Source organism: Lonchura striata, chromosome 3, assembly GCF_046129695.1.
Source record: "Lonchura striata isolate bLonStr1 chromosome 3, bLonStr1.mat, whole genome shotgun sequence".
Classification (NCBI taxonomy): Eukaryota; Metazoa; Chordata; class Aves; order Passeriformes; family Estrildidae; genus Lonchura; species Lonchura striata.
Window position 1 is genome coordinate 17,805,432 of NC_134605.1, and position 23,876 is coordinate 17,829,307.

The 23,876-nt window shown below is 49.6% G+C and overlaps 1 protein-coding gene across 1 annotated transcript in view; it reads right to left on the reverse strand.

Annotated features, from left to right (window-relative positions):
- Nucleotides 1-1,504: 1,504 nt before the first annotated feature.
- Nucleotides 1,505-23,876, reverse strand: part of ITPKB (inositol-trisphosphate 3-kinase B) — a 65,198-nt gene continuing 42,826 nt past the window's right edge. Inside the window, exons 2-7 of the mRNA XM_021537000.3 lie at nucleotides 16,956-17,055; nucleotides 16,144-16,357; nucleotides 13,022-13,226; nucleotides 7,920-8,021; nucleotides 6,433-6,504; nucleotides 1,505-3,875 (exon numbers count right to left, since the gene is read on the reverse strand). Of these exons, the coding sequence (XP_021392675.2) occupies nucleotides 3,660-3,875; nucleotides 6,433-6,504; nucleotides 7,920-8,021; nucleotides 13,022-13,226; nucleotides 16,144-16,357; nucleotides 16,956-17,055 (909 nt within the window). The 3' untranslated portion in view covers nucleotides 1,505-3,659. The remainder of the gene's footprint in view (nucleotides 3,876-6,432; nucleotides 6,505-7,919; nucleotides 8,022-13,021; nucleotides 13,227-16,143; nucleotides 16,358-16,955; nucleotides 17,056-23,876) is intronic.

Here is a 23,876-nt window from a genome sequence, read left to right on the forward strand (position 1 = left end):
ACCATGTAAATCTGCTTGTAGATAGAACAAGGGACTTCAAGATAGGGAAGTAATGGGAGAAACTATCAGTTCTAGAAAATGTTACCAATTGCTGCTGAGCCAAGGCTGTGTTAAATTCCTGAACTTACAGAAGAACAAAGACTGAATGGAGTTATGAATATTGTTTTGTTATATATAAAAAAAAAGGAGGGATGAGCATATTAGAGGCAGACATTCAGTAGGCCTATTGGGAAGTCTGTACCTTCCAAGTACCTCAGCCAGTGGGGAAAGGCAGAGGGTGTTGTGGCCAGGAAATCAGGATAAGAAGGAGGCTGTATCCTCCAGTAATTTGATAGACCCCAGGGGAAATGCCCCATGGCCTTTCCCTTTACTCAAATAAAGTTACAAGACTCCTCTGTCTTCTTTCTGGATATAAGCCTCTGGGCATTGTGAATTTCTCTGCACACTCTCCACCACAATGTCATGGCGTTTCCTCAATTCTCAAGAGAGGTTTTCACAGAACAGGGTTCTTCACCCTCTGGTTTTGCATTTGGATGGGTGGGTAAGTTTTGGAGGCTTTTGCTTTCCTCTGAAGGTAAGGAGTCACAGACCAGAGAGACTCCAAAAACTGGACCTATAAGTAAATCAGGGGCTGTCAGTGCTGCTGAAGTGAGCTCAGCAGCCAGACAGGAAACATGTTTGCTTTCCCACAGCCCAGGAGAGACCGCTAATGCACAGGCATCAGCCTCACATCCAGTGTCCTGCCAGCTCTGCCTCCAACCAAGAGGCTTCTAGTCTTCAAATTCCACACTGCAGGGTTTCTCCTGCAGTTTGTTTTAGAGGACCCGTGGTGAGCCAGGTCTGGTTCCCAGGCGAGGCTGCTCCTGAGGGTCTGGGCACTAAATCTGGCTTTGGTCACATCTGTGCCAGAACAGCTCCTGCTGTCCTGTGCTTGCACAACCAGCCAGGAGGGAATGGAGCTGCCTTCAGGCTCTATAGCCTGATTCCTCCTTCACTGCAGAAACAATCTGGGGGTTTTTGTGGCCTTTGGTCCAAAGTGCTCCCTCCGGCCCTGCCCACAGCGCAGCGGAGAGGGAGAGGAGCCAGGGGAGTGTTTGGCTGTGCCAAGCAGCTCTGATTCTCCTGGGTGCTTTGGTATTCTCCAGTGCAGAAATCACAGGGTGGCACTCAGAAACCACCAGTGGGAGCCAAAAACATAAAAAAAAAATTGGATCAGCCTTCAGTGGCCTTCCCTGCAGAAGGGGGATGGAGAAATTCAGGCCTCTCTGGGTAGCTGCCACTGATCCTGGGCCTCCCACAGCCTCAGTTCTGCTCTCCCCCTGCCTTGCTCCCTGCAGAGCCAGTTCCTGTTTGTCGAGATCTGTTCCCAGTGAAGGGTCCTCCCCTACTCTTGGTTTTATGCAACACTGCTGGAGCCTGATTCACCCCCTATCCATGGACATGAAAGGCTGTTCCAAGGCTGCCACAACTGCACAGGGCAGACACTGACTGCACACCAGGGGAATACTTCCCATACGCCTTTATTTGCAATGTTACTGGACTTTTTTACAGGCACTGTGCGTTGGTGTTCCAGACCGGTTTGGATTTTTTTTTCTGTATTACCCAATGACCGAGAAGTGTGGTGGGAGCAGGGAAAATCCCTCACAGCAACCATTCCAGCCTCCAGGAAAGCATAAGACATCTGAGAGAAATAATCTGCTTCTTCTGAAGCCACAAAGCGAGGGATCTGGTTTATAAACAGGCTTAAAAAATAGCATACATATATGAGAGCAGCTCGAAGCTAAAGTACAGCAGTAAGTGGTACATAGCTACGCGGTATCTGTTCACACCCTTTCTCCAAAGCTGGAAAAGGCATGGCTTAAAAACTAAAAACACAGTTAAAAAAAAAAAAAAAAGATTCCATGCATTAAATTTTAGTGTTTTGTGCAATTAAAATGGGATGAAAATAAATATAACTTAAAAAACCCCAACCTTTTTTCCATGACACTAATGGAACAGAGGCAAAGTCTATAAGGCACTTCTACATGGGCTAGTCTAGAAAGCTTGGCAAGGAGCTAAAACAGTGCAACCATTTACAATGGCATCTGATGAGCAAAAGACACCTGTCTGATGAGCTATGAACTGAGAAAAACCTTAGGAAACTTCAGTCCTTGGGAAAGACGCTTGGCAGCAGTGGCCAACTCCTCCTCCTTATTGCTGCAAGGGAGGTCTCCCCTCAAGGGTGCTGGACCCACCAAACTATGGCAGAGGGGCTCTGGAGCCCTGCTTCTGGGGACTGAGACAGGACAGTGGGTTTAGGATGGATGGAGCAGGTGAGGGACTCGTGGCTGCCAGGCTCCTGCACCACCTCCTGAGCTGCACGTTCCTTGACGCGAGGCTCCTGCAGCCTCCCCTCCCTGCCAGCCTCTCCAGGAATGACCTTTAGCGCACCAGCCCTGCTGCTGCTCGCTTCAAATGTTCCAGGAAGTTAAAAAATAGCCTCCACCCTAAACAGGGAACTGGGTGTTTTCACAGGAGCGGGAGCACAGGGGCCATCACACAGCCACAGCCCGCTGGGGAGCGGTGCAGCCACAGGCAGCTCTGGGAAAAGGGGAAGGCATGGGGATGCCTGATCCCAGCTCTGCTTTGCCAAAGGTGTCTAACCCGGGTGATGCCTTGCTGCTGTGACCCTTCACCTGATGCAGATGGAAATTACAGACATGCTCCAGGCAGGATGGTGGCCTGGGCTAGGTGTGAGCATTGGTGGCACTACAAATGTGCTCAGCTGCTGACAAAAAAGACTGATCGACCTGGATGGCTACTTTAGGTCTCATAGTAGTCCTTTATGAGCTATTTTGCCCAGCTAGGGAGGATTGGAGACCCCAGATAAGTTAGGCTGGAAGCAGTTCCTAATGGGGGAGCTGGCACTCTAGAGAGGAGCCCAAAGTTTTGCTCACCAGGGCACCCAGCATGGGGGATGTGGGTGGGAAGCACCTGGCCATGGCAAATACCTGTGCCTGACTACGTAGCTCTGCAGCAGGAGGGAAACCTTCATCCTCCAGTGCCACTCAAAAATAACTGAGCAACTTCTACAAGATGTCTTGAACACAAATTAAACCCCAAATCTGCCCTTCTAGCAGCTCTGAAGGACTTCGCACAGCCAGCTCCCTGGGCTGAAAGGTGCTGGCAGAGACAACTAAAGGGTTCCCACTACAGTGTCCTTCACCATCTCCACACCTCGCTCACACTCTCTGACTGCCAGAGGGTCCTGGGCACGGTCACTGTGTGTTTTCAGGATGATCCTGGTGCAGGAAGAGGCTCCTTCCTCCACCAGCCCTCTTAACACCAGGCTGAGCAAGAGACAAAAGCAGGATAGGCAAAGCATGCACTTGCCTAAGCAACCCCACCGGGGGGCTGCCCCGGGCCACCTACTCCCATTGACTCTGCAAAGCCAAGGTTTCAAGTTCAGCTTTTGTTGTGGCAGGTTAGCTCTCTATTTACAAGGAGGGGTGGGGGGAAACAACCAAGACAACCTAAAAAAACCACAACAAAAACACATTAAATAGGGAGAGAATAGCTTTCAAATGGGGAGGGCAACGGCTGGAAAGTGTCTTGTAGTGCAGTTCAGAAGAGTCAGTCGGGGGCAGGTTGGGAGTAGTGGCAGAGTCGGATGTGTGGCTTTAATGCAAGTCTTCGCTCTGGGACAACTCTGTCAGGATCTGAATGAGGTTGTCCAGCCCCCAGAGGTAGCCATCCTCTCTGTTCCCTTCCACCCAGGGCACGTTGTGCTGGAGAACTTGTCCCTCTGGCAGTGGGGTGGTTTTCCCAAAGTCAATCATCCAGACTTTGGCTTGTTCCTGCTTGTCGTGAATGAAGAGGAGAGAGCTCCCAATTACCTGTGGAGAGGTGAGACCAATTAGTGGTGCTGCTGTTGCTCATTTTCAGCCCTCTTTGGGGCTTTCAGACACCTTATCTTAGGCTTCATTTCCAAGAGATGCTGCTGAAATTTTGCATGAGGTAAAGCAATCTCTGGGTGTTGCTGGTTGTGTTTGCACAGGCAAATGGGGCATTTGGACAAGCTGATTTACTCATACAAATCCCAGGTCTTGGCAGAAGGAGAGGATCAGAAAAACATGGGCATGAAAGATAAAGATGTCATTTTGGAAAATGAGTTAAGGTCCCTTAGCAAGGAGTGAGAGGAATTGTCTCAGACTTCAGATGGGGGATTTTTTTCAAGGCTGGTTCTTTGTGATCAGCCTGTGCTCTTTGCACTCACCAGTCCTGCAGACACCACTGCAGGGATGGGGACACTCCAAGTACAAGTAACTTGCAACCTGTTGCCTCCTGCCTCAAACACCATCCAATTACATCCAGACTGCCCCTAGAATATCCTCCTGGCACTCACAGCACTCTGGGGGTGCAAGGTATAGAGCTGCATGCTCATGAATTTCCTTTTCCCTGAGTTTACTCAGCTGCATCTGCTTTGAAGGGCTTTTTCATATCCTGAACAGCCTTTGGGGAAATCCTGCAGCAAGAAGTGGCCTGGGCAAGACCAGCGAAGCCAACAGGTGGATTTGAGCTCTGACAACAAGAGTCTTAAGGCCTGTTGCAGTGGGATGAGACCCCCCAAGCCCAATAGTCACCACACACAAAGCAGAGAGATGCTCAGCAGCTCTGCTGTGGCTTCCCAGAGCTTAGGAAACATGTATCAGTATCAAGCCAGTCACCATTGTGCTCTTCTGCTTAATCTCTTCCTCCAGTCAGAAGATTTTAGCGGGGGCTTCTACAGAAAAGCACCAATGGGTGCATTTCAGAGCTGTCCCAAATGAAAACTGCTTTCCAAATACTCTCTGATATGAGTGAATTGGTGAATTATGAACTCACTTGCCCCTGTGTCACCAATAGGGACCTTGGTGACTGGAGTGCAAGGGCTGTAGCAGAGGTGATGCAGAGCACTGAGAGTCATGAGTGGCCCATATGATGTGTAGGTACATGGAAGAGAATCCAGCTGGTGTCAGCCCTCCAGAACAGCAGCACTACATGTTACTGGGGACTCCCACATCCGTGCTATCAGCAGGGCTTAGCCTGAGGTTTGCCTTTAGACAAGGGTTTTGAACAGGATGCATGTACTGTTTGCAAAAGCTGTTATGAATTTACATTTTTCAGGAGACTTTTTCCTCCAGTGTTTTGGGAAACCATCCAAGGTCCAGAGATGTGTATTATTTCCAAGACATGCTTATCTTTAGCTCTCCTTCTGCTAACCTCTTACAGTCCTCTCTTGTCCAGGACATTCTAATTTTAAGGAAAAGCCTTTTGCTGACATTCTTCATTTGTGTGTCCTGGATTGCCCAATTCCCCTGCAGCTCCTTGGAGGAGCCCTGCTCAGCAAGGGCCCCACAGAGGGACACAGAGCTTGGCAGACCTTCTGCTGTGCTTCATCTCAAAGCAGGATGGAAAGTCAAAGCTCCTGCTTTTTAATTTTTAAGGAGTGGAAACTCCTTTCAAACCCTATTTGAAAGGCTGCTTTGTTTCTGTGTTTTCAAATGAAACCCTGGCACTCGGTTTCAGGGAGAATTTTGTTTCCTGTGTTGAACTACCCTGAAACCTTCAGTTTTGACATTTCCCTTCCAACTGCCTTCCAAGCACTGCCACCAGGAGGCACAGCCCCATCTGCCTTTGGCTCCTGGCAGGACCTTCTGTGTCTGGCTGGTGCTGAGGTGGCTCATGTGCCTCTGGATGAGGGACAGTGGGCTGTGGCTCTGAGCCCCGGGAGGCAGAGGTTCCTATGAGGCTCTTTATTTCCCACACATCACATGAGAAGGACATGCACTCTCATGTTTTGTTAAGTAGACGTAATAGCAAAATTATTGTATTAAATTGTGGAGCATTTCAGTTCCTGAAATGGCCAAAAAAGATAGTGTTCCCTCCTTGTTTTCCCATCAGCACTGAGTCTTCACTATAGAAAATGTTGGTATCATGGACACTCGTTTCTGTATGAAATTTCTTCAAAAGACAGAGTTTGTACTCTGGTGCCCCAACCAGCTCAGGAAAGGCACATTTGGGGTATCTGCAATTTATGGCTGTGTTGAAGCCTTGCTTGATCATGTGGAGCAACTGTCAGCCAAATGATACCTGACATGCATTCAAACAGACATTTCTCCTGAGAAAACCCCTGTGCTTTCACACTAGGGAATTGTCCCTGTCATAAACAGCCTGAGTTTCTCCTAGATCTCCTAGTTCACTGTTTGAACATTGGCTTTCAGGAGATTTGAGCCCGTGTCAGATGCACAAACATTCTATGCTATCATCTATATTTGCACATAAGTATCACATACGCATATGAAAATACAGATATAAGAATAAACCAGGCCCTGACTTTGACTTCTCTCCTTGGACAAGCTGGGATTAAACAGTTTGCCTCTCCAGGCAGATCTATCTAAACAGCAGTATTACCTCATGGCACTTGAAGAACGGGGATGTCTCCAGGGTAGCACGGATACCCTTCAACCGGTTAAGGTAACTGTTCTGGAATTACAAAAAAAAAAAAAACAAAACAAAACCCCAAATCCAAGCCATTAGTTTTGCAGGAAACCTACATAAAACCCACAGCATTGGGGCAGACAGGAAAGTCACCCCCACACCCGGCTTCCTCCCACAGACCTTTCCCTTTGGAGAGTGTTCCCTCTTTTTTATGACCCACTTTTCCTTTTGGCTTCTAGAGCACCCTGTGAGCTCCTGTGGCTTTCAAAACTTAGTGAAAGCATCTTCTTTTGCTGAACTGGTGCTTTCTGCAGAGTACCCCTGCTGCATCCATGCTGGGAACACCTAATTCAGCAGCTGCTACTTTTTCTTCTCCCTTGCACTCTCTTAACAGATCAACTCTTCACTTCATCTGTCTTTTTAGCACTCAGTCAGTCACAGATCATGAGACACTCCTGCAACTCCATTATCAGCACTTTTGCACAGCTGGTCTCATAGGCAGAAGGGTTTTCACAGTGACCAGCACATAGGTCAAGACCCACAAGCCTGTTAGAGCATCCCTGCAAATTGCTGGAAGGCACTAAACATTCTCAGGGGGCTCCACTGATTTCGGGGTTTATATAGAAAAATCAAGCACAGGAACACACACACAGCAAGTATCTGGGCACTATAACACACTTGCAAGGGGAGATGGGGATCGCTGTATAAAAATGAAGTGTCCAAGGAGCCCCATCCAGAGCCACAGCATGATGTGTGCTCCAAGTTCTTTGGGGATAAAATGCAGCCAGGCAACTTCATCTTCAGATCTAGGAAAACCCCTGGGTAACTCTTGTGAAAGCAAGCATGCCAGTTTGAAGGACACAGTACCAAGGGCCACTCCAACTGGAGCCTTGCATTTGGAGTCTTTATACAGTGCAGCTTAAAATGGAAGTGCTTTGTCAAATAGGTTATTTGACACAGTTGGTGTAAATTGTTTACAGCCAGATCTCTTATTCTCCTGGCAACTTAGGGAAGCTTGGAAAATGCTGCCTGTGGCTTGCCCCTGTGAAGTGTGCCTGGCACAGGATCACTCTTCTGCAAGACTGGGTACAGGCAACCCCCCCGGCAGGATGGGAGCCCCCACCACTCATACTGGGGCACAGAAAGGGCTCGGGGTGACCAGCCCAGGGATGAGGGACAGAGCATGGCTGTGACTACACAGTGGGTTTTGGGGGCCAATCCTGGAGATCCTCAGCAGATTCAGACTCGGGTCAAGCAGTGCTGCTACAGCCAAGTCCCCTCCCAGCTCTCCACTGCTTTCCCCTCACCCTGCACCAAGATGGTGTTTCTCTTTGACATTTCTCATGCTTTTTAACAGACATTGCTCAGGCTTCAGCCTTCAGGCCAGGGACCTGATGAGCTGAGGTCAGGCTCCACAGAAATGCCCTCTCCAAGCAGTGCCCCCAACATCCCCCACTCACCAAAACATTCCTGTTTCCTCTGGTGAACTCACGGAAAGCCTCCATGACTTGTTCCTTTGTCCGTGTCTTCTTGAAGTCCCGGTTCACAGTGCCGTCCTCTTTCTTGAAAAGAAGGGACAGGGGTGAGTTGGATGGGGAGGAAGGAAGCTCGGGCAGGAGTAGCGTTTCTGCAGCCATGCATGTTGCCAAGTAGGATGTAGACCAGCGTTTTTGGCAGCTGAAGGATGTGTCTGTGGAGCAGGGGTGAGCAGAGGCAGCAGGTCTCTGCTTGCACATCCCAAGTTATCCCACAGCCCCCCATGCATTGATGTCTACTGCAAATGGAACTCTCCATCGTCAAATACTTGCCAAGGTCACTGGCAATGTGGACTAATTCTCTTCACAGACCTGGTGCTTGCTGTTAACAGAGGCTGGAGACTACCTGTTTCTGGTGTTTCTGTACCCAAATGGTTTCCCATGGCTGCTGTGGCTGAGAATGGCACTGACACCAGCCCTGGAGCCTGGCTCCCTGGGCTGTCTCTCTGGCTTGTGGAGGACAGCAGAGCATGATCATGATGGGACAGAACCAAGTGTGGATGGAAACAACATCTCAGAAGCAGGAACAAAACGGGTCCATAAGAAATCCTCCATGGACCATTGCAGCAAGGAGCAAGCCCATGGCTGTCTGGTCTCACAGGTCCTTTGATAGTCCATGAATCACAAACCCTTCAAGGCAGCAGCCTGGCACCGAGATGCAGCAAGCAGCCTTGTGCTCTCCTCTGCCTTTTCCCCAGTGGCACATCCATCATTGGCCTGCCATGGCATGGCTTGTCCATTGCAGAGACCATACTCAGCCCTGGCTCAGAGGCTCCCATCTGACCCTCTGGGCAGCTTTGTAGGTCTCTCCCCATTTCCCTGGTCCTTCTGGGGCTCTGATTTTTACATCAACTCCTTTCATTGTCCAGAGGGGCCATGGGACAGGCAGGCAGATCTCACTTCCTGGATACAGGGGCTATTTTAAACCACATTTGCTTGTGCTCACAGCTCCATTACAGGGCTCCATCCCACTGCCCTAGACAGCTCGTTTGCACACAATACAGCAATGGGACAGGGGCCAAAAGACATCCTGTGGGCTGGGGAAGATGAAGGATGAAGAAGCAGAGCAGAGGCTGGGGAGGAAGAAGGCACAATGAAATCACCTGCCCTGGAGATTAGAGACCCGTCCAGGGAAGTGCCCCAGCACAGGGCAATGTGCATCCCCCTCAAGAGGGGGCTTTCTGTGGGCATGGTAGCCCACCCTGGGGGAATACTGAGTGCCCAAAGTGAGCCTGCCACCAAATCAGCACCTGAAGTGCAGTTTGGGATGAATCACACAGCACACTTCAGCTTCCAGCTTGTGTAAGCATTAACAAAGGCTGTAACAAAAGAAATGTACAAAAGAAAAACTCCAGGAAAAATTTTGTGCCAATTGCAACGACTGGACCCAGCTTCAAATCACCCTGACTGTTGTGCTGCCACAGGGTTCAAAAGCAATGCTCAGGGCTGGCAGAGTGTGTATTGGTAGGGGTCAGGGACAACCTTTTCACTGGAGCCTCTGTGCTGCTGATGACCCATGCAGAGCTGGGATCTCTGCTCTCAGCTGTGACCTTGCTGAGGATGCTCTAGTGGCACGTGTGTGATGTACAGGGGAAGGGCACTTTGCAGCTACATGTCCCTCATGTAAGCCCTGACGTGGCAGCTCAGAAATGAACCCACCCGCTCCCAGGAGGATGATCAAGATCAACCTGGAGAAGGGCCACAGCACTAATTTCATGTGTAAAGAGCACAACTTTCCACAAAGCATCCAAGAAACGAGATGGACTTCTGAGTGCTCCTAAAAATAAATGAAAATCACAGATGGCCTTTCCGATAAGGCAGTCTCAGCTTCAGGAAAGCCAAGCAGCCTATCCCTAGTGCTGCTCCCAGCATTACCCGCCTCCTGCAGTTTCCTTGCCCAGCCAGAGGTTGCTGCTGAGGCTGACAACTGCCATGACATTCACAGGTGTCTGAGCCCCGAGGGGGCTGCCTTCCACGCAGAAGAAATGTGAGGGGGGCTGATAAGGACTATCACAACCTCCACCCCAGCAGCGATTCCAGCTCATGCTGGCCTCACTGGCGCACGGCTCAGCTCAGCCAGATCTCCTTCCAGCACTGCCTCCAGCCTCAGATGGGGCTTGGAGCTGCCTGGCTTGGCAAAGTTAGGTGGAGGCTTTCCAGGCTGGCTTTGGGACCCTGCAAACATTCCAGCCCTGGGGAATGCCATCACACTGTGGCCTTGCTGCAGGCAATGGTGAGTAACACTCAGACCAGAGCAGCAGCTCAGGAGTGTCATTTCTTACAGTGAGCCCAGCAAGTTTCAACTGGGCCACCAGGGATCATTTGTGTTACTTTCAGCATGGAAATTTTATTAATAGCTACTGTTTCCAACAGGTTCTAGCTATTCCAGAAAATCAGATGAATATCATTATCTCCTTTTGCAAAGGAAAATTTCCATTTTAAAGAGGAAGAACTGGATCCTCAAGGCCACCTGGGAAAGGGAGAGCTCAGTCAGGAAAGGGTTGCTATCCTCATGCCCAACCCTGAACTGCCTGTTTACCTTACCTGACTGTGCTATCTAAAAGGCTTCCACTGCTCCTCTCCTTCCTATGACCCCTTCCCACACGTCCAGGGTCAAATCCTGTCCTTCCCTTGCACTTCTCAGAACTCTCCTCTAGCAGCCCCCATCCATGAGCGAGGGGCAGGGCAGATTCATTGCTGCTCTTCACAGGGAAGCATCTACAGCAAGAAATAAAACCTGGGAAGCCAGCCAGGGTACCAAAGGCACTTTCCCTAACACAGAAACTCAATCCCAGAATAGAGAACAGGGATACAGCACAGCATGACCAGCCCTGTTGGAAAAACAGCCAGCCATGAAACAGCATGAACTGCTAATGCTTTAGCTTAGGGGAAAATAACCCAGAAGCTGAGGGATTTAAGGAGAATTACAGTAATTAGAGCCTTGATCAAATTAGTCAGCCCCCTAGCAGCAGCAGGAATACTGCTGGAGGCCAGAACTTCTCAACATTTTTCAATTAAAGGGCTGCTTCACCTCTTTGAAAAAAATCCACTGCTCAGATCAGGCAGCAACTCATTTATGGTTGGCTAAACAAAGGTGCAAATCTCATAACGGCTTCATGGCCTTTATTTCCCTCCACAATGTTTTTGGCCTCCCTGGGAATATTATTTGTTTGGATTTTTTTTTTTTTTTTCATTTTTTAATTTCAAGTCCTTCATATATAATCTGCCCCCTAAACATGCCCAGACTGAGAAGAACCACTGGAGGCTAAGGATCTATCATGCTGGACTATAAATAGACAGATATTTCTGATTACACCAAGAAAGCAGGAAGAAGAAGCAGTTCATGAGAGCTTTAGTCCCAGCTTGTCCCCCTTTTTTATATAGCCTCAGTTTTATAAAAAGCAAAACAGCAGCAATGGGAACTAGGCATGGGGTTGTCCCAAGCTGGAGGAGCTCACAGTGTGCTTATGGGCATCCACAGCAGGAAAGGGTCTTTGGGAGACCTGGAGAGATCAGGGAAGAGCTGCATGAGCAAGAAGGTGCCCTGACCCAATGTAGGCACTGCAGGAAGCTGCTGTGGGGAGCATGGATCATCAGCATCCTAGGCAGAGACAGGGAATGGGCAGGGGTGCCTTGCATTGTCTGCCAGGAAACCTTTGAAGGTGCTCAGCCCAAGAGCTGCTCCTGGGGCTTCTGAGAGTGTTTGAGTTAGAGGTAAATGCATTATATCCTGCTGGCCATGAAACAGCTGAAGGAAGAAGGTGCAACATGCACAGAGCAAGAGACAACTCCCTTCTGTGAGTGGTTAGAAGCAGCAGCTCAGAGTGACCCACTCCTGCTGACCTTTTAAACCCATGGTCTGACACCTGCATTTCTTTGTTGGTGAGGTGAAGGGAAATGCTACCAGGGCAGTCTAACAAAATCTGGTGTGAGGGCTTTATCAGAGAACAGCCTAATTTGTTTTTAATTCTATCATTTTAATACCACTATCTTCAGGCAGGAGGTTAGGCTACAGAGACCCAGATAGGCACGCTGGGGGAATTCTGTCCAACTCAGAGAGCAGAAAAATAATCTGTGATCAAGAGAAAGAAACTCCTCCAATCAAGACACATGCACATATTGAGCCATCGTTTCCACAAAGAACAAGTTGCTGCTCTGAGCTATTGCCTGGGCCCTCAGCAGCTACCCAAGCCTGAATTACTGCAAACACAACTTGACAGAGCTCCCCATGGCTGCCAAGCCAACATCATGCTCAGACATGCAATGAAACCCTTGGCTCAAGTGTGATATTACATTTAAATCACACTGGCTGGCTATCAAAAGGCATAGGCCATTGCTAGTGCTCATGCAAGCAGTATCACTAATACTCTGTGGTTACAGACCTACTGTTCAAGTGCCAGACATCTTTCTTGCCCCCTTGGAGAAAAATCTCCTGGACTGGCTCATCTACTGGGGACACAGAAGCATCCCAGCTGGTGTCTCCAGAAATGTGAGTGCTGCTCTGAGCAAGAGCAGTCAGCAGGTTACATGTGCATGAAGGTGCTGAAAGTAAGTGTAGCTGTGTGTGTTGTCCCATTTCATAGGGCTCAGCTGCTGAATCTTCCTGGACAGGCTTGTAAACACCTCCTCTTTACTGACTGTGGCTAAGCTCACAGCTCCAACCACAGATGGGCACACGTTCAAGCTGGGATTTGGATTAATGGCTCAGCCCAGTGGCAGAGCAGAATTGAAAGCAAACAACTAATTTGGATCTTCAAGTTGGAGGATGGCACTTTGTATTTTGCAGGGAATGAGAAATCAACCAAATAGCTGATGTAATGAGATTATGTCTAAAACCATCCTCAGGATGCCCTGAGCTCAGCTGCATTCTCAGAAGAGCAGCAGTGCCCTGGGTGAGATGCCTGTGTGCTGGTTTGGCTGCAGGGGCCTGCTGTCACCACCAGCCTGCTGCATGTGTACCTCTGTGAGTTTGGCTAGTGAGCACTCCCAGCAGCTGATCCCCTGCTAACACAGCTGGCCAGACTCACCTTTATCCCCTCGATCCTGAAGCCCAGTGTGGCGGTGGAGCTGATGGTCTCCCTCCACTGCATGTAGCGGGGCTTGGTCACTGCCCGCAGCACGTTCTCCTCCTCAGTGGGGGCGTCGGGGTCCACCTCAATCATCTTCTGGTACATGTCCTTCCTCAGGCTCGGCTTCTTCCGGGCCTTTATCAGCTCCTCCTCCAGGTATGTTCTGCAGGGAGTGTGGGGGTGTATGAACAGGGCCACCACACAAGGTGCCATATACCCACAGACAGCCCTCGCCCCAGAAATCAGGCTGATGAAGGACAGCTGATCCCCAAGGAGTAGTGCAGCATAGGAAATAATGGAGCAAGCCTCATTGATCCTGATTTAATTATCAATCCATCATCAACACCCGATATCTTTTCAGTTCATCAAGGAACCACAACCACTCTGGCAATAAAAAGGAATGTTATTTCTCACAGGTGCTCATGGCTGTGCTGCTGCCACTCCAGCAGCCTCTTCATGCCATCCCTTATCCTGGAGGGCCCATACTCCAAAGTTCAGGAAACCTGAGCTCTCACTTGAGCTAAACATGGCTTTCAAGATATGCCCAGGAAACTGTGCACATGCTCTGGGAGCCAGCTGAATTGAAGGCAAGAGGGATGTTCCAGTGTCCCATCCTTCAGCATCAGCTGCTGCTCCCTTTCAGGATCAGCCAAAGCTGCTCCCATGCCTCTCTTGTGCTCTTCCATCCCCCCACTCTGCGCACCATGAGGGCTCTGCCTCACCAGATGCTAAACAGGGTGTTTTCACACAGAGCTGTTCCATTGATGATGATGATTTTGCCCAGTATAGGTCTGCTTCAAGTGGACTTCTTAGCAACAGCTTTCTCTACAAGATGAAGCACAGAAAGGGATGCAACCTTGGCCAGATGCTTACCAGCACCCCAGGTCCACAGAGTGTAGCCAGGATGGGGGAATGGGGGAAGGAGGATGGAAGGTGCAGAGGAGTGTGCAAAGACCTTGATTTTATCCATACTTCAGAGAAACACCCCTCTGTGTCAGAGCACAGTAGTGGAAAAGTTCTGCATTCTGGCATGCATAAAACCATCATCCACAAAGTAATACTTCCTACAGCAATAATAAACCACCATGGAATTCCTCTCACAGTTCCCAAATCAACCCTGGCTCAGGCTGGAAGATGTCCAGGCTCTCCTCAAACAACCCACCAAGTTGGGTGAAATGTCCCAGCAAAACAACCCAGGAATGACCCTATCTGTCACTGTTCTACACCTCCCACTAGTCATGCCCAGCTCTGCAGAGAGACAGTGCCCTCTGCCCATGTCCCTTGTGCCAAAATCCCAGCACTGAGTATGTGCTTCACCTCCAGAATAAAGCAAAACAAACTGAGAGGGTGCTGAGAAGACTCTGTGGGACAATTTTCCTGTGTCCCACAAGGCAAACTGGTGCCTTTGCTTAGGGCAGACACCCCCAGGCCACCAGCCCCTTTGAAAAATACTGCAGGTAAGAGCAATGAAAGTCTTTGGCTGAGATCACCAAACCCATTCTTTTGGTGCAGATGGAATAAAACAGCAGAATAAAGCAGCAGCATGCTAGAAGTGCTGCTCACACTGCTCAGAGAGCTAGAATTTCTTATAAGAATGACAGATCATCAGTGTCTGTGGCTTGGTCCTCTCCATCGCCTCAGGCTTGTGCCATCACCAAGGCTTAAGAAAGACAAAGCCTTGTTTAGGAACGACTGGAGTAGGCTGCCACATCCCAAAGCCAGGTTGGCATGAAAAAAACCAACCTGTATCTGCCTGGCAGCAAGCTGCTGGCTCAGAGGACAGGTTTAATACTCCTGAGGTTTAGATTATTTGCTCAGCCATGGGGATACCCCATTCCACAGCATTAACTCCATTCATCCTCTCTCACCGGCTCCTCCCACAGCACCATCTTATTTCAGGATGATGATGCCCTTTGCCTGAGCTCCAAAACCCCAGGTGCATAAATCACCTGACATGTGATCTGTGCATGAGAAGCTTTCTTCTTCCCAGAGACAGCCACAGGAGCATCTGGGCAGCACGTCCAGCAGCTCTTCTTCTGGTGGCTGCTGTCTGGGTCCAGAGCGAGTCCTGTTTCCTTCCCACAGCAGCATGTGTGTGCCAGCTGGGGCCACATGGCTGTGCCGGGCCCTCTGCCCTTCCCTCCACCCCTCCGGTGGAAAGTATTTCCCGCCTCTTCCCTGCCGACAGCCGGGCACGCCAGTTCAGTTTCACATCGGGATTCAGAAGGGGAAAAAAGAATTCCTCCCTCCCACAGAAACCATCAGCTTTTCCAGCAGCGCGTCTCCACCATGTCTGGCTGCACCTTTGCCAGCGAGGGGGGTCTCAACTCTTCCTGCCACCAGCCTGCAGCACACCCAGGGCTGAGGGGTGGCCTGAGACTGCTCCAGAACTGGCAGCCACCTGGGGTCACCAGCCCTGCTCACATCTGCTCTGGGACACCCTTGTCAGCTGTGGCACAGCTCACTCAAAAACTGCTGCTGTCCAAGTGGCTGTAGCCTGGGATCCTGGTGGATCTGGACAGATGGTCCTCAAGGAGGACATGGGTAATGTTGCTCATCTGTTAGGAAATATTTCAAGAGCTTTGCATGAAAGGCACTGAACTACTTAGCACACGTATTTTATCCCACCAGTGCGCATCGGAGCAAAGGCTGAGCAGAGGGAAATTTCTCGCTCACTGAAATTGTGCGTTTCAAGTGTCTTTATTGCATCCATCTGGCACCCTGGGCAGGATCTCCTACACCCCATCCCTTGGCTGTGTCCTCATGTGGCAGAGAGGACATCTGAACAGCTACTGTGCCATTGCTGTGTACCCAAACCCAAGCAGAGTTTTGTCCCCTCCACCACACCAAACCTTTCCCAGCATGCAGGACAGTCAGTAAGCAGAGAAGGAAGGAGCCTGGTGTATCCTTTCTATACCCAGATTTCACCATGGCTCTCTCATGGTATTGGCTGAGCTTTATCTAAAGACAGGTGAGCCTGGTATTCTTAATTGTGTGCTTCAGGCAATTTTACCTAGGTGATGCATTTACTTTTGAGTATCCCATCTTAAAACTCAGAAAACATCCCCAATGCCACTCACCTGACCCCCATTTTGCAGTCCATAACACAAGGGGAGTCAAACTCAGCCAGCAGATCTTCCATCTGGTTGTATCGCTCGCCATCCTTGACCACATCTCCGTGGTAGGCAGGGACATAGGGCTTCAGGACATCATTCATGAGGCGGTCGAGGCACCGCTGCTCCGATTCACAGTGCTTCTTCAGTATCCTGCCATTGGCTGCCGCCTTGAAACTACCTGGTGGAGGGTGACAAGGGACAATGTGGCACTTGCTTTGGATGCCGCGGGGACAGGAAGGGCAGCCCAACACCTTGGAAGCACCTCCATTTACACCTGCACCCAAGGAGTCACTACAGGCAGGGACTGAAAAAGCTCAGGTTGCCAGAGGTTTCTGACCAGCACTGTCACACCCCAAAGAGGGCAGAGAGCTGTCCTGCAGCATGCAACACAGTTGCTGCACATCCTCTGTGCACTTCTCTGTAGGTTCACATCTTTGTGTCTATGCTCATGTGTGGGGCACCTTTGTGCTGGGCAGCACCACCTGCTTTGCAGTGGGTCAGGAGGTGGGCCTGGCTCTCACCCAAAGCACCCAGCTTTCTGCTGCCTGAGGAAAAAGCAGCAGTAATTCCTGCTGGCCCTGGGAGACTGAAAGCCCAGAGCACCTTCAAACCAACCTCCACTAGCATTTAGATAAGTCACTCTCTTTTGCTAGAGGCTGGGAGCTGCAAGCTGGGACACTCATGCAGCAGCCTAAAGCAATTCAAGCCAACAAAGCTCATTAATCTGCGATAATGAAGGGCCCTGCCACCATTCTGTCCCTCCCCATGCTCTGTACCTGCGTGTCCTGCTAGCTGAATCCAAGGGTACTTCTTCTTGAAAGACATCACAAACGGGGACCAGTGCACCATATTCTTGATCTTCCTCCATGACTTGCTCTAAGGGGAAAAAAAATAATGAAGGTGAATGCAATGTTTTAAGCTTTTACTGTCTGTAAAGTCACTTCAGGCAGCATGCAGCTGTTTTGGACAGGGAAAGAGGAACCACAGCCAGCGCAGAATGGAAGCAAACAGAAAATCTGCTCTTTTCCCACTGTGCTGTGCCAAGCCACTGGGCCTCAACTCTACATTCAAAAATCACGAGTAACTTCACTAAATTGGATGGCGTTACAGTGTTGTTCCAGTTGGCTGCTGCTGCTGCAGAGCGCCCAGCCATCCGCACTGCCTCGTCCAGCTCCCTGCATCCCTCTGCGGGAGCAGCAGGGACATTAACCCATCCCTGAGCACTGCATTAGGTTGCAGCAGATGGAGCGGAAAGGCAACTCAGGACTGCCATCCAGCCACAAAAGTGAGCTGTAGGTCCTGAGGGGAGCAAGAGCACAGGCACACAGAGGCTCCCTGCCTGGCTTTTGTTCCCCCTGAAAGGCAGCTGCTGTGTCCATTAAGCTGGCAACCCACGTGTGCTGATCTGCCTGCTCTGGCCCATCTGTAACTACAGTTCAGAGAACAATTCCCTCCTGACATGTTGTGTTTCTCACCAGATAGATTGCTCAAAACTATTTACATGACTCTAACGAAGGCTGCACTGGACGTACGAAAGCCTCCCTCAATGGCTCCTTCCTGCGAGTTTTTCCCTGGATTGTTCTAGGGAACACACCACCAGTAAAAGGCAGGGGATGACCTCTTATCTTGGCCCCAGAAGGTGACGGCACAAACAAATTATGTGAACGATATACAACGGCAACAATGGAAAAATGCCTTCTTGCAGGAGCTGGGACAAACAGTGTAGTCCTTGGCTGCTCCAAGCTTCTGGGTTCAGCTGGAAGCCAGCAGATAAATTATCCTCATTTGCTCCGCTGTGAAGGCATGGGAGGGAGCCTTCCAGAAAGCCCAAGTAATCTCTTCCTCGTGTTTGGAGAACTGGCCCCTGTTCCAGTAATGCTTCACAGACAGGCAGGGAAGAGCCAGCAGCCCCAACTTGCAGTTTGGATGCTTGCTGGGGGTGAACTCACAGCACAGGAATCTGTGCTGGGAACTGCTGACATGTTTAAATGGCAAGCAAGAAGCCAGACAAAGATGTTAGTGTCTAAAGTGTGGAAATTACACCGGGTTATCCCTGCGCCGTGCACCAGCCCGCTGGGGAGCAGGGAGATGCAGGGGCTGCCCAAGTGGTGGGCAGGACAGGAGTGGGCAAGGGGAAGAATAAAGGTCTTTCCCCACCTCGCAGCCTGGGAGGAGCAGGGCAGCCCTTCCCTGGAAGGCTGCCCGCAGTCAGGAGCGTCCCAGCGCAGCCTGGCACTGGTACAGCCTTGCAGGAGTTTGGCAGGAGCTGCCCAAGCACAGGGTGACACCAGGCATCCCCTTCTCCCGAGCTCCTCCGCGCTGTGGGCTCACTCTGCCTGGCTTGCTTGCTTTGGCAGGGGGGTCAGGCAGTTCCCTACCTGACATGAGGATGAATGTTTTTATTTCCACACAGAGTGCCAGAAGTTGTGTGTTTTAGCTGTTCTTTGTTCTCCTTTTGGCAGAGGGCAAAGGGGAAGCGGGGGGGTGTCCCCTCCTTTTGTTTTTAAAATAGTAACATCAAGTCCTGGTTGATGTCATGAAAAAAGGGGAAAGAAAAGTCTCTAGGGGAGTTTGGACTCTAAATGAGTGTGACCCACCTCCTCTAAAAGAAGGAGTCCTCCCTTCATTTGCAGCACAGCATCATAAGTCACTCAGTCCCAGGAAACATGCCAAGGCAATGTGCCTTCCCAAGCCAAGATTTTGGTTCATGGTGGTTAGAGCTTTATAATTAAAATCTTTAGGTACTTCAAGGTACAGGCAGAATTGAGGCAAACAGTCCCTAAAGCAGGGCAAGCCACACTGGCTTCCCCCTGCCAGGGCTTTCCCAGGAGTGATGCTCTCCATTCCAGCACTGCTGCCAGGGCAGGGTAATGACCCTGAGTCCCCTGGAGACACAAAACACAACAACAACCTTTCTGCTGATCTGAACGGGTCAGAGAGCCAATCACTCAACACAGCCACCCATGGAACACGTAGCACATCCTCACCCTCTTTACGCCAGAGGGAAACATTTTCATCCAGGCCTCACCCGGTTTCAGGCACACCTTTAGTCAGGTATTTCCAACCCAAGTTTTAAGGACACGTGTAACAACTTCTTTTATGGCAAAGCTTGAGGCAGCTTCATCCATTTCAAGCCGCTCCCAACCAGCTGGATATCAACTGCAGAGTCAGTTGTCACTGCTGCAGGGATGACCCACAATTCTGATCCACAGAGCCCCTTTCTCCCAACTTCTCACAGAGGCAACCACTAGACACTAATAGGGGAAAAGAGGGACTGTTGTCTTTCCGATTCCTTCAAGAGCCACTGGATTTTTGTTTTACACCTGAGCTCCCTCCCAGTGTAATAATGAAAAGTTTGCTTCATCAAAAGAATGTTGCTCTGCTGTGGGAGTGCTCAAAAGGCTGAGTTTTGCAAGGCACAGCTCCCCTACTAAATCAGCAGCTGTATGGCTACATCTGATCTCTGGGACAGGCTGCAGAGGGGGATCATGGAGGAGCAACACAGGGATCCTGCCACTCCCTTTGTAGATAGCAAAATTCTCCCTAGGTAGAGTGTTGCTCCAGAAAGTCAGACTTTGTACTTTCCCTTGAGCCCCAAGAGAGATGGGAGGTGGCTTTTGACCATCTGCAGGGTCCTTCACCCTGGCAAGAGGTCGCTGTTTATTCAGACACTGATGAGTATTCAGAGATCTCAAAGCCCATGGTTTGGGACCCTGGCCATGCCAACCCTCATGTCAGGCTCTACAGCCAGCCACAGAAAACCAGAGCCACGAGGGTCACACCACTCCAGTCTCATTCAACAACCACATGCAGGAAACAGCCCCTCTGCTGCCTCCTGCCCTGCCTAGTGCTATTAATAGACAAAGGGAGTATTAAGGCTATTTACAGTAAAGAAATCTTCTTTAACACGACCTGTTGGGAACCACAAAGTCATCACCTCCGGGCTTGTCCGTAACTTTTGGTTTACATTTCTAGGAGTTATTTGCTCACACATCCAGGAGCACAGGCACAGCTGTAGGTGCATGGAGGTGTTAGCTGTGGCAACTCCCTGGACTCAAAGGATGTTTTACCATACTGGAAGAAATAGCTCTGCAGGTGACATTACCAAGTGATGCAGGTGAAAGGCAGATGCGTGCTCTTCTCATTTGCCTGCAAGGAGATGAACTTGCAGGTGGTCATTTCAAAAGGTGAGCACATTTCCAAGCCTTTTGCATGATCAAAGCTTGCACCTGATGTGGCACCCTGGCTCCCAGCTCTCCCCCAAACCCAGCCCTTTGCCTCCCAGAAAACTCAGGAAGCTGTGTGGACTGACTGCACTCTTACACAGGCAGTGAGAGCATGGAGCCTGCATAAGCAGGGAATATGCACGAGGTGTCTGATGCAATTTGACACTTTTTATTTAAAACCTGGTTCAGCATCAGCAAATGCCAACTGATTAGCTGTTAAGTAAATTATTTAGTGACTCTGGAAATATATTTAGCAAAGAGCGGCACCGTTTTCCCTAATAGTCTGCCACATGGAAAAGAGGCTCAGCAACTGCAGAACCAACTCTAAAAAAGAACTTGTCAGGATTTCTGCAGCACTCTGCTTCTGCCTCTGCCCTCTTACAGCTTTTGCTTACTTCACAGAGCAGTATCCCAAGCCAGGAGTGGGATACAGGCCAGAGGAGTTAATCCCTCCCAGTGAGGACCCACAATTGGTCAGGGGGAGAGGAGTGCTGGCAAAACAATTTTATCTGCTGTATGTTTAACTTTACTTATCTGAAGCTTAAAGCAAACTCTAGGCTTTCCCCATCTGTCAATAGAGCTTCGTATGGAAAGAACAACACAGGAGAATTTAGTGCCAGCGCAGAAGGTCAGAGGATATATTGTGTTTAATTAGATTAAACAAAAAGTGACTGATGAGCTCAGTGCTCGCTGTACATTTTCTCTGTTGCATATTTATTCCTTTAATGTCTGCTCAAAGGAGACGTGCCTTTCTCGGACTGCCTGTTGCCTCCCTTTCCCAGCATGGACACTGGTGGAATTTGACTTTGACACCATGCATGGTGTTATTCCCCATGCATGGAGCCAGCAGGGTGCTCTTCCCTTTCCACGCATTCAGCCAGAGAGATAGGCAGTAACTGATTTAATTTGCTGAAATTATGCTTTCCTATGGTTTTATGGAACCAAACGTTCCTGGAAATAGCAGGAGCTGGACCTGTATTTCAGTGCTTTTTATTAACTAGAGCATGCATGGTTAGAGGCAAGATTACACAGCTGGGCCAGGGGATGGAAAAGAGTGGGAGCAGCATTAAATTAATGATTTTCCCAATTGTGAAAAGAATTTCCTTTCTCCCAGGAAAATAATGAAATATCCTAGGATCAGAAGAGGTAGAGGAGAACTATGAGGAGACAGTAGTGTCACCAATGCTCACTGCTTCCCCACGCTTCACTGGAGTTGTTGCAGCCCAGGGATTTGCATAAGTGACACCCTGGCTTTCCCTTCCCTTTGGAGAAAGCCCTATTCCTGGGGACTTCACTTGCAGCTCTTCTAGGAAGTGACATGAAGCTGTGCTGTTGCAGGCTCCAAGATGTTTCACTCACAAGTAGGAGGGTTGGATGGCCAGAGCCTTTCTGGTTTAAAAAACCAAGGCAGAAAGGGCTGAGAAGGGCAGACTTTGCTTCACAGAGCCCTCCTCTTCAATAACTAAATGAGTGGGGGAACTTTTGCCTGCAGAGTTCTCTCCGTGCCAACCCGCTCCATGGCCATGCACATACAGCCAAGGAAAAAGAGGCCATTTAGTTTTCCATGTTTAAAAGAATGAATGTGTTTTCTTTTGCTCTTCAAAAAGTTGTTAAGGTTTCCCTAGTGATGATTGTTTCCCTTGACTGGGAAAAACCTTGTCACTGCAGCCTCGGCAGGGAGGCCAGCTTTGTTCATTGTGCTGGACGCTGGGTGCGCAGGGCGGCGGGGAGAGCTGGCAGGTACCACGGAATGCCTCCTCCTGCTGTGTCCTGGCCTGGGGGTGACCAAAGTGCAGGATACCTGGTGAAAAACCTGTGATGTGATGTGATGTGGTGTGATGGTGCAGGGCTGGGGCTATGCTCTGCTTGGCTTTGCCATCTCACAGCCCCTGGCTGCCTCTGTCCTGGCAACAAGAAGAAAGAGCCCAGTGACCACTTCAGCATGCACCAGGCTGTGACCACAGACCCTGATGCTGGCAGCAAGTGACAGCCCATATTCTGAATTGTCGTCCTCCTACACAAACCCCATTCACCCTTGCCGATGCTTCTGTACTGCACGGCAGATAAATAGCCTTGTTTTGGCCAGAGTAGCAGCTGGCAATGGAGGAGGGGGGCTTTGGATCAGTGGGCATTTCCTGATTTAGTCACAAAAGGCATAATACAAGAGTTTCAGCAGCTGCCCAAAACCTGGCAGAAGCAATGCCAGTTCCATGTCTTACAGATACCACTGAGCAAAGATAAAGTGAGGTCCAACATCAGGCTTCACTTAAGTTAATACAAGGAAATACAGTGTGATGACTGACAGGCATTTCTGGGTGCCTAGAAATTTTAGAGCAAAGCCCCAAGCCTCATTAGATAAATTATTTTGATGACTGTGGTATAGATGCTCCTGTTGGGGTGTAGTTACTTCTTCTGCGGTGTAGCAGCTTCTGCTACTCTCCAAGGTCTCCATCTCATTTAGAGTGAGAAAAAATCCTAAGACATGCACTCTTTTACTTCAAACACTTTGTTTTTCAGAATAGCCAGGAAGGATTTTGCCATTCACAAGAGAGAAACCACTCCCCTCTGGTTTTGTGAGGAATGCCCTTTTCTCCAGTGGGATCAGGGAGCTCTCCCACCAAGACCAAAGATCTGGGGCAGAGGGTCCTAGAGATAAAGCTACTGTTTCTCTGCTGTCTGCAGAGATCAGCATGCGTGGTAGGGGAGCCTCAGTAAAAATGCATGAAAGCCAGGAACATCTGCTCAGATCATGGAAAAAATATTCCAGTGTATTGGAAAAAACCAGGAGCTTGTTGCAGGCTCCCTCTTCCTGCTTGTGATGAAGGCAAAGAGAATTAGAAAGAGCAGAGGCAGATGAGCGAGCAGCAGTCCTTCAGCTTGACCTCCCTGATGACAATGGAAGGAAACAGAGCGGCTGGGAGCCGGGAGCACAGCAGTCACCCATCGCCTGGAAGGACATTTGGAACCTCCTCACCCACAAAGCATGAGCAGAGCAGAGCAGCAGAGGAGGAGCCATGTCAACACTACACTCAGGGGAAATGGCTACAGAGAGGACAGGTGGTGTTACACCTCTCTGGCCAGTTCAGCAAAGAAGGAAAGATTACAAAAAAGCCTAAGTGAGAGCGAAGGAAAAGACTGCATTGGAGCTCAGAGTAGCTGAGCCTCAGAACTACTGTTGTCTCCATGAGGCATTTCTTCTGTGGAGAGACTTCACTGAAGCAAAGCTGAACACCTCCTAATGCAGATCAGCCACAAATGACCCTCCCATAAAGCCAGCAGAATTATTAATTGCCAGCATCAGATACATTCAGCCTACTTTCCTGAGTGGGAACTGATCCAGATCTCTGCAAATGTATTTGTTACTCATTATGTACACACCAATAAGATTTGTTAAGCAATTTTCAGCTTGGAAAAGGTGAGTGATTCAGAAACAGCAAATCACTTTTGGTGGACTGCTACTTAAGCTGTACA